We start from the raw sequence: 10,053 nt of genomic DNA, 5'->3' as shown, positions 1-10,053 counted from the left end.
AGTCAGCACTGGGGCCCAGGGGTCTGCACAGCTCTAGGGTGTAGGTATTTTAGGCAACCCCAGCCTGTCCCAAAAGGCAGCAGCCAGCTGGCAACGCTAACCTCGGAGCTTCCCATGGATTCTGTTTAATGACCAGATGTGTGAGAGATCGTGCTGACGGAAGCGCATGGCGCACTGGCATCCACCCCACTCACCTCTTCCACCTGTGAGGGGGTGTGCAGTTGCAGTGTTTGTCCTAGACTCTAAGATGGGAGCTTGGAGAAGATGAGGAGGCCTGGCCACACACTTGCTGAGTGTGCACTCGAACAGATTTCACTACTACCCACGCTGGCATTGACATGTCTGTCTTCCTAATGGCCTCTGAGATAAGTTATTTTATTATCCACACTTTACAAAGAACAGAGTAGGTGGTTAGTAGATTACCCAAAGCCAGCAGCTAGCAAGTCTCAGAGCCAGGAGTCCTGCTCTTCACGCCCACCCTACACCCCCCCACCCCCGTCTTCTAAGAGCAGAGATGCTGGTGCTTCCAGAAGCCCAAGGAAGGTAGGGCAGGGCCCAGAGACTCGAGCCCCCAGGGCAGCACTGGAGCTGAGGACCCTGAGATCCTGAGCTGATGCATGAGCTGCCTGGTCATGCACCACACATGGGGACTGCCAGGCCTCCTACAAATTATAACTTACAGGGGCGCCTGGGTGGCTCAGTCGGTTAAGTGTCCATTTTGGCTCAGCTCATGATCTCATAGTTTGTGGGTTCGAGCCCCGCGTCGGGCTCTGTGCTGACTGCTTGCTCAAAGCCTGGAGACTGCTTCAGATTCTGTGTCTCCTTCTCTCTCTCTCTCTCTCTGCCCCTCCCTGCTTACACTCTGTCTCACTCTATCTCTCAAAAATAAATAAATGTAAACAAAACTTTTTAAAAATTATACCTTACAAATGCCATGTACTGAACGTAACCATGAAAGATGAGAGGGAATGGACACCAAGGCTGAAGGATGGCCAGAGCCAGTCCCGCCCAGCAGGCACAGAGGTCTTGGTCAAGTCAACAAATGTGAGTTAAGAGCCTATGCTTGCGGGCTTTGTGAGATACCCCTGTGGGTCAGACACTATGTGAAACACAGGGCAGATGTTAACCAGTCACACACCCGCTGTGTATACACACCTGCTGGGCTTGCTCCAGGCTGATTCTGACCCTTAGGTCTGTCCCTGTCTGGCCCCTTTCTGAGCCTAGCCCGCCCCTATGCAGGCCCCTGAGACTTCCCACAGTTTTGTTCCTGGCTCTAGGACTCAGTTGCTTGTGGAGCAAGCACTTCTCTAGACCTCAGTGTTCCTGTTCCTAAAATGGGAATGACACTCCATCTATCTGACTTCCCAGCCCCAAAAGTGAGGTGAGATGGTCACTTCAGGGAAACACCCACCATCTCTGCCAGGCTCTCCCTGTGGAGTATCAACCAAAACAGTAAGCCCAGAGGAGGAGGGGAGGCATGACCCCCACACACTCACCAAGGGTGTACCCTCTTCTCCTCTATCATCTGGAGACTGCCATTATTGTTTTATCTTACACTTGAGAAACGGAGGCACAAGGAAGTCAGAAACTTGACCCCAGTTACCCAGCAAGTGGGTGTCAGAGCTGGGGTTGAAACCCATCTCTGTTCTAGACCTTCAAAGCCCTTGTTCTAGGCCTCACCAGCCCCATTTACCCACTTTTCTGCCTCAGAATCCGCTCATCCTCTGGGATGCTCCTTGGAGGCCTTCTAGACCAATCCCCACCCCCACTGTCTATGACAAACTTTCCCCTCAGCACAGCCCCAGGCACACAGAAAGCACCTCCCAGACCCCAGTGAAGAGGGGTCTGTCCCCTCCTGCCACGCCCACCCTGGGGGATGGGGGATGTCCCCACCATCCCTCCAAGCTGCACAAAGCCAAGTTGGCCAGCAGCGGGTCCAAGAGGGAAGCAGGGGGAGGGCGGGCCTCTGGCTGCAGTACTCCACCCTGCATCCCAGGCATCCCATCCTCCCCGCCCCCCATTCTCTCCTCTCTGACGGCTGCAAGCCCCTGCCACAGCCAGCCAGGCGCTCAGGCTCGCTCTCTCTTGAGCTCACTCTCCATTCCTCTGTCTCTCTCCCTCTCTCCCTCCCTTGCTGCCTCCCTCCCTCTCTGCGCCCGCCTCCCGCCCTCCCTCGCTCTCTCCCCTCCCTAGCACTGCAGCATTCGCCGACTGCAGCTCCAGCCGCCGCCTGCGCCTCCTCGGCCTCCGCAGCCTCTGCCGCCAGCACCATGGCCAGCACCTTGTCCGGTAGGCGCCCGGACACGGGCTTCCTGGGGCGGTGGCGGGTCTGAGCTGAGGCTATTGTCTGGCCTCGCCCCAAGCAGGGCTGGTTACGGATTTTGTTTCCACATCTTAGACCCTACGCTCTCCAAGAGCGCAGGGGCGCGGCTGGGCCGAACCACCAAAAGCCAGAGTTCAGGGTTGGGACGACCTAGTGCCCCAAGGGCAAGGATTGCGGGCCCGCATGTGGCCAGTGTGGGCTGCTGGGCAGGGGCCGCGCCCAAAGGAGCACCCAGGGTGAGGGCATCAGGTTCGGAGGCTCATTGCCCCTTCCGTGTCCGCCGTGTCAGGCCAGGCGTGACTGTCAGGATGGCTCCCGGGGCCGGACTCGGGCCAGTGCCCCTGGGTGGGCGCTCTGGAGAGGTGCGGACAGCGTCCCCTGAGGCGCCGGCTCCCGCAGATCCTGGTGGGACCTCGCCTTCCCGAGGGTGGGGACTAGGAAAGTAGGACTCCTCACCAGAGCCCCAGCCCCAGGCTGGCAGGCCTGGGCCCTCCCTGAGCCAACAGAGCGCCGCGGGGGCTGGAGGGACACCACGGAAGGACTGGGGAGAACTCCAGCGGGGAGCTGCCTGGCGTACCGCATCGCCGCCCCCTTCCTTCGCTGCAGCGGGCTTGGGGAGCGCTCTCTGCGACAAGGTGCCACGGGTTCTGGGAGTGGGGGGAGCCACCGCCCTTTGTGCAGCACGGTTTGCATGGGGGAGGGGCGGCTGCAGTTCCAAGCCCTCCCAGCAAGGAAGGATCTGCCCCTCCCTGCCCCACTGCCCCGCCTCCCAAGCTGCGGATCCACAGCCCCCAAAGGCTGCGACCCTCCTCCTCTCCTCCTCCCTCGAGGCTTGACAGGCGAGGAGCTCTGGCGGAGAGGTGGACACGGGGCAGTTACTGAACGTGGGAGCGATGCAGGTGACCCTGGACGTGAGGACGTGGGGCTTGCTTTCCCCAGGAAGGCTCTGTGCCCCCAAACCAGCTTTATCTTTGCACTCCATGTGGAAGGGACAGCAGGGCAGCTGCCCCCCCCCACCTCCACCCCATTCCCCACTCCATCAGGAGCCACACTCCCAACTCTCCCTTCGCCCCACTCCATCCTGGGGATGGGCTCCCTCCAGAGTGAACACAGGCTCTAGCAGAGCTCCACCCACTCACATGTGCCCAGCCCTGCCCAGCCCTTTAGGCCTCGTGGGCTGCAGGCCCCAGGTGACTTCTGCACCTGTCTAGGAGGGGAACACGTGTGTCACTGACCACACCCCTCCTGCACCTGGTCTGTGATGGTCTCGTCCATCTGGCCTTCATCTGCCCCCTGCTCTCGCTTGTTGACATCCTTAGAGATACTGGGATTGGCTTTGGGCAGAATGAGACACCCTCCCCCGCCAGGAGCCGAGGGTGGTCTGTCCTGCTCATGGCCAGAGTGTTATCCCCAGTCCTCCACTGAGGTGGGGCTTCAGGCCCTTGCTCAGGATCTGTGCCTGAGTGGAAGACAGAGAGCAACCACTCATGGGTGATGCTCTCTGCCTTTTCTCTCATTCACCCCCTCTAGTAAAAAAAAAAAAACACAACCCTTTAATAAAAGCCCTCGGTAGGCCTCATTCCCGCCATCCGTCTGTCAGATATGCCGGTAGATTAGGTGGTGAAGGGAACCAGCCAAAACGGCACCCCTGATGGCTCTCAGAGCTGGGCACGGACACTCTGCCCTCACAGCCCCTGGAGGCCAGCAGTGCCTTCTGGGGGCCCTGCTGACCCATGGTTGGCCCCAGAATTTTTCCGCGTGCCCAAGTTACTGTTGGTGTGGAAAGGGGAACCATAAGCACCATCAGCTTTGTCCAGCACAGCCACTGTCTCCTAGATGTGCTGCATGCCAGCTGGAGAGCGTCCCCTGGCCAAAGCCACATGGGGCTGGGCCTTCCCTGTTCCCCATCAGTGCTGCCCTGGATGGAGCACAGCCCACACATGCACCTGCCTGTGCTCACCTGCCTTCATAACAGTTTGATAGAAGGGAGGTTTGGCCCAGTGGCTATGTGAGCATACCACTAATCGTGGCCAAAGTCAGGTTAAGTGAATCCCAGCTGTGGCTTCTCTGCTAAGAAACCTCTCTGACCGCAGCTGGAACTGATCTCCCAGTGGGTGGCCCGTCTGCCCCAGTTCACCAGTGGGCTGCATTTTGTCTTGGTGACTAAGGTGAAGAGTCATTGTCTGCTATCATCTTACAGTCACTGCAAGATTGACCTTAGCTTTCTCTTCCTCTGTGGACGGAGAAGCTGAGTGCCCGCTGATGGGCTGTTCTGTTGGACTCACTTGGGGAGAGGTGGCCGTCTCCTGATGCCCTTCCCAGATGCTCAGCTCTTCACACACTTCTGTAGACTCTTGCTCGTATTTGTCTTCTCACGCACCTCTGTTGAGCTGGGAGACCTTGCACAGGCTGCCTAAACTGCCAGGGCTGCACATGGATGGGGACGATAGTGACGCCGACTCCCTTTGGCTTGTTCCGAGAGAGGACAAGACATCTCAGGAACGGTGCTTGGCCTGGTGCCTGCCAAGAGGTGGGTGCCCAGTCCGCGCTGGGCAGTGTGACTGTTGCAGCCACATTTTGCAGAGTTTCCTCCCCAGAGAAAGGTGAATTCCGCTGGCATTTCCTGCCATGTCGGGGTCCCCGAACATTGCATATGACTCTGACTAGTGAGGGGGGCAGCCTGGATGGCAGTGAGCTCCATCTGTGAAGAAGCAATGATCAGCCTCCTAGCTCCTTCTAGGGGTGAGTAGGAATCTGGGGGCCCCCTGCCCCCCCAGTTCTGGATAGACACCACCCACCACCACCACCACGAGGCTCCAAGCAGCAGAGTACAGTCAGAGACTGGAACTCATGACCAGGCTCCCATCCTGGCATGCTGTGTGACTCTGGCTGGGCCCCTTACTTTCTCTGAGTCTCTTTTTCTCCCTCAGTAGAAGTGAGCCTGACAAGAGCGTCTATCTGGGCTGGCTGGCCTGGGGCATCAGCTGGGAATGTGGATGTGACCCACCCACCTTATGGGTGCTCTCACTGTTTCCATGCCACCGTAGGCAAATGTGGTGCCTTCTAACCCTTGCTCGCCTGGGATCGGAGCATCCAAAAGGCCCATGTACGTTTTGGCATATTTAACATTCAATACAGTGAAGAAGAGAGGGGAGACAAAGGCCATTCAGTTCACAGCAGGGCTTTGTTTTCAGTGACTCCCTGAACTCAGTGATGGGGAAGAGGAGGGTCCTGGTGAGGGGGAGAAAGGGCATACATCCAAGCTGTAGAGGGGTTTCCTAGCCTGAGCTCTGTGTACAGAGAGGTGCCTAGATGGGTCTGGCCCTCAACCTCTTCGCTCTGCAGTGAGACATGGCCTTTAAGCCCTCTGGCTCGGAGGACACAGGTGTAACCTCCTGTGTTGTGAGCTGCTGGGCCCAGCCCTGCTCCTTGGCCCCATGTGCGGGCTTCTCCTGGCTCACTCTCTGCATATTTGCCAACTTCCTCACTTGCTGTCCCGTCGCCTCCGACTTGCAGCCAAACCATACAGCAAGCCTCACTCCCAAAGCCCCCTTCTGGGGGGTGCCCCTTCCCACTTGGCTACTTAGGGAAAGAAGCTCCTCATGGGCCATCATCCTGGGAGAAACCAACCCTGGGAACCTCCATGACCATCAGACGCTGAGCTGCACCCTTATTACAGCTGTGGGACACAGTCCCTCAATTTCCAGTTGGACACTGGTCCCCTGGGCTGAGCCGTGACCTCAGAAAGCTCTGACTTCAGTCTCCACTGCCACCATCCCTCTCTCCTCCATCCTAACAATGCGGTGCTCACACCTGAGCCTCCCCATCCTGCTGCCTGCACTGCTGCCAGCCTCCCTTCCTGCTGAGGTGACACTTACTTGGAAGGGAGCCCCCCTGACATTTGCCCGTGAACTTGTTCTTCCTCTGTAATATATGTTCAGCTCCTTTTCCTCAAAAAAACTTCAGGCTCAAGGCAGAGAGGAGTTGAGCAGCTGTGAGGCCCGAGCCCCTGGTCTGGATGGGAAACCTGTTTGTAGGTCTCCACGTGCGATGCACGACTACCTGGAAGGGGGTGGCAGTGTCTCTTACCAGGGAGGCAGGTGGTGGCAGGGGTAGACTGAGCCCCTTCCTTCCTGGCCTCTCCCAGGACCCAGGTATGCCCCCTTGACCCAGGTACCTTCTTGCTCCCCTCCTGACCTTCCCTCTGAGCACAGGGCTGGCGATCTCCGCAGCCTTTCCAAATGCCCAAATGCCTCCTGGTGTGCCGCTTCTGAAGGCCTGCTTCGCCCGGCCTTACGCTCTCTAACCCCCCAGCACGTGTAATCTGCTGTGCCGTCTGCCTCCCTTGTAAAATTAACTTTTCAGAGTACAAGTAATGCATGAATAGATTCTGCTTGTGAAAAAATAAAATTGACAACTCAGGCCGAAATTCCCTGGAAGCCTGCCCCCATCTGGCCCACTTACCAAGACATGTTTTTGCCCTGCTTCCCCTCCAAGCCTCTTGAAGGCTCTCCCTGCTGCCTGCCCAGGACTCCTTTGTGCTCCCGTTCAGGTCTCTTGGGCTCTCTCCAGAAGAGTCTGGATCATCAGCACATTTGGATAGAGTAACATCACTCTTTGCACTGGTGGTGGGAAACGCTGCTCACTGTGAGCTAATCCCTCAGACAAGGGCCTGATGATCTCTACACTGTGTCCTGTTTCTACACCAGCACTTCCCCCAATTTTCCATTAACTCAAAGATATTGTCTCGTGTGAAATTTGATCAGGAAGTGGCATGTCCATTTCAGCATTTGTCCAAATTCGGGTCTGCCCCAGGAGGAGCACTGGGGGTACCTTTGCCTTCACAGAAGCCACATCCTCTCCCTGGAGACCTGTCCCAGCTTCTCCCGCCAGGGAGGCAGGGGCTTGGGTCTCTGAGCCTCCTGGTCTTTGTGACATGCTGGGGTGGTGGGAAGAACACAGACCATCTGGATGCACTTGAGGAACTTTGCACAAGTCACTCTCGCCCCATCTCTGTGGGGCAGGGAGACAGTTTTGGGCTTGAAGATGGTTAAACACTAGTGAGAGACTAGACCAACGTGTCTGCTTTGGAGTCTTGCTTGTCAGGAATGGACCATAAATAGCTCAGTCATTGCCACTCTGACAGTGGGCTCCTCCCTGTCCTCTGACTGGGCTCAGGACCTCCTTTTCTGCTTGGGCACTGAAGATGCTGGCTTGGGCACTCGCTCTGCAAAGCTAGAGGGCAGGTGTTGGTGCTGAAAGGACAGCTCCCTACCCTCTGGCCCTAGAAAAGCAGGAAACCTGTGCCCCAGGAGAGAGCTGGGTTTTCACCAGGGGTGGGTGCAATGGGCTGTCAGGGTAAACGGGGTTGGGGGGTGCACAGGAGGAAGTCTGAGGGCTTCACCCAAGTAGACAGCCCAAGAAAGTGCTTCCTGCAGAAGCTCCATATCTGATGTGGTGGTTAGTATCTGAGAGGGAAAGGGGAGGAGGGAAGGAGGGAGAAGTACAAGGAGGGCCAGGGAGGGTGAGTTGGGAAAATACAGTGACAAACGGTCATGGAGACATGGAAAGATACAGAGAGAGTAACAGAAAGAGAGAGGAAGACAGAGAGATGAACAGAGACAAACAGAAATGCCAAGAGAGAGAAAAGGAGAAGGGGGATGAGCACAGAGAGCCTGGAGCAGGGAGAACAATGCAGGACACAGGAAGGGGAGCACAGGGAAAGACAGTCAACTTCCGGGGGGCGGAGGGAAGGGGAGAGGAGAGGAGAGATGCAGAGAGGCAAGGGAATAGAAAAGAGCGTGAGATGAGCAGGCTTCCAGAGAGACGCAGCACGTAGCACGGGGAGAACGCTGGGGAGGAAGAGATGGGGCAGCGGGAAGGCGGGCGGGTGGCGCCCTCTCATGCTGGCCTCACGCCCACAGCCTACAAGGAGAAGATGAAGGAGTTGTCAGTGCTGTCGCTCATCTGCTCCTGTTTCTACTCACAGCCACACCCCAACACCATCTATCAGTATGGGGGTGAGTGTGCCAGGGCCACTGACAGGTCCTGCTTGGCCAGTGCCTGGCTCCTCCTTCCCGTGTTCCCTACTCGCATGGCCTCTCCAACCCGCCCCCCCATGTGCCCCTATTAGCTGGCTTCCGGAGGAGCCTCTGATGGGGGGCGGTCCTGGGGGCTCAGGCCTGGGAGTCCCACGTGAGCAGCCGCGCTCCCTCCCTCAGCCCTTGGTCTGGATGTGCGCTGGGAACAGGCCCCCTTAGTGCCCTACGTCTCCATCTGGTCTTGCAGACATGGAGGTGAAGCAGCTGGACAAGAGGGCCTCTGGCCAGAGCTTCGAGGTCATCCTCAAGTCCCCATCTGACCTGTCCCCTGAGAGCCCAGTGCTCTCCTCTCCCCCCAAGAGGAAGGACACCTCCCTGGAGGGGCTGCAGAAGCGGTTGGAGGCAGCTGAGGAGCGGAGGAAGGTGAGGAGCCCACCCCCGCCTCCGGATCCTGATGAAGGTGGCCAGGAGGCCTGGCTGAGCACAGACGGGGGCCCCCGAGGCACAGGGTACTCCAAGCTGCTGCTTGCCTGTTGGCTTGGGGTGGAGAAGGTCTCAGGGTTCCCTGGATCGCCTCTTGGGAGATCAGAATGGGACAGGGAGGACAAGAGATCCCAAATGCCGGCCAGCCAGAGAGGGACAGGGTGCAGACGCTGTTGGAGGGGATGCCCTTGGCTATGGCCAGGAGGGGTCCTGGGACGTGAGGCTGGGCTAGCATCTGTCTCGAGGGCAGAGAAGTGAGAAAAAAGGCCCATGTGTTTGGGGCTGCCAGCCCAGACCTGCTGGGACCTCAAGGGTCCCCAGTCTCCCTCCCTGCCCCATCCCCCTCACACCAGCCCCATGGAGACTGAAACACACATAAGAGGAGTGCCCTCAAGAGTGCTGTGCTGAGCGCCGCCCCTCAGACAAGGGCAATGGCTCCAGATACCTTGTAGCATGTTCCAGTGGAACCTGGGGACCCAGCCCTCCTAGAGTTAGCCAGTAGTGACTGGCACGTGGGCAGGCCCAGACGCCTTTGAAGGAGCTGCCAGTGATCATCCTTGGGTCTCTGACCCTCACCAGCGAGTCCCTCCCCCAAGTAGGGACGGACAGTGTTGAGCCTGCAGTCCCGGGCTTTTCACCTCAACTCTTCTCCCCATCCCTGGGAGCCGGTCCACAGCTCCCCGCATCTTAGGGAATTCAGAACCTGGTGCGGATCATGCACCTACTTTGAAAAGGAGACGGTGAAGGCTCAAAGACAGCCCATAAGTTTTGAACTTGCTCTGCCCCTCCAACGTTCTCTGAGGGCACCACTGGCTTTGGAGGCAGCAGCGAGCGGGACAGACCCTGTCCTGCTGCGTGGGCACATTCAGCCTAGTGGAGGGGGGGCAGCTCTGAGAGCTGAGGACGCACGAAAGGGTCAGCAGCTTCTGGTTTGTCTGGGGCCGAGGGTTCTGCTGGCACGTGGACCTCGCGGTGCTAAAGCCCAGGGGGTCCCAGGCAGAACGGACCAGGTGGACACCCTTGCCAGCGGCAGGACAGCGTAGATCGGGCTCCTGGAGGACGTGCGTCCAGTGGGCAGCTGGGCAGGGCAATGAGGGCACTGGGCGGGGCCAAGACCGCGAGCCCGGAGGCCAGGCGGGGGCCGGGCCACCGCCCACGCGCGCGCCCCCCGCCCGCCCGCACAGACGCAGGAGGCGCAGGTGCTGA

The 10,053-nt window shown here is 58.5% G+C and overlaps 1 protein-coding gene across 1 annotated transcript in view; it reads left to right on the top strand.

The window, feature by feature from the left end:
- Positions 1–2,148: 2,148 nt before the first annotated feature.
- The window catches only part of STMN3 (stathmin 3), a 9,072-nt gene continuing 1,167 nt past the window's right edge, over positions 2,149–10,053 (top strand). The window contains exons 1-4 of the mRNA XM_029918002.1: positions 2,149–2,289; positions 8,248–8,343; positions 8,612–8,787; positions 10,032–10,046. Coding sequence (XP_029773862.1) covers positions 2,271–2,289; positions 8,248–8,343; positions 8,612–8,787; positions 10,032–10,046 — 306 coding nt within the window. The 5' untranslated portion in view covers positions 2,149–2,270. The remainder of the gene's footprint in view (positions 2,290–8,247; positions 8,344–8,611; positions 8,788–10,031; positions 10,047–10,053) is intronic.

The sequence above is a fragment of the Suricata suricatta genome, chromosome 12 (assembly GCF_006229205.1).
Source record: "Suricata suricatta isolate VVHF042 chromosome 12, meerkat_22Aug2017_6uvM2_HiC, whole genome shotgun sequence".
NCBI lineage: Eukaryota > Metazoa > Chordata > Mammalia > Carnivora > Herpestidae > Suricata > Suricata suricatta.
The sequence above is the reverse complement of the archived record's forward strand: the minus strand, read 5'-3'. Positions and strand labels throughout refer to the sequence as shown.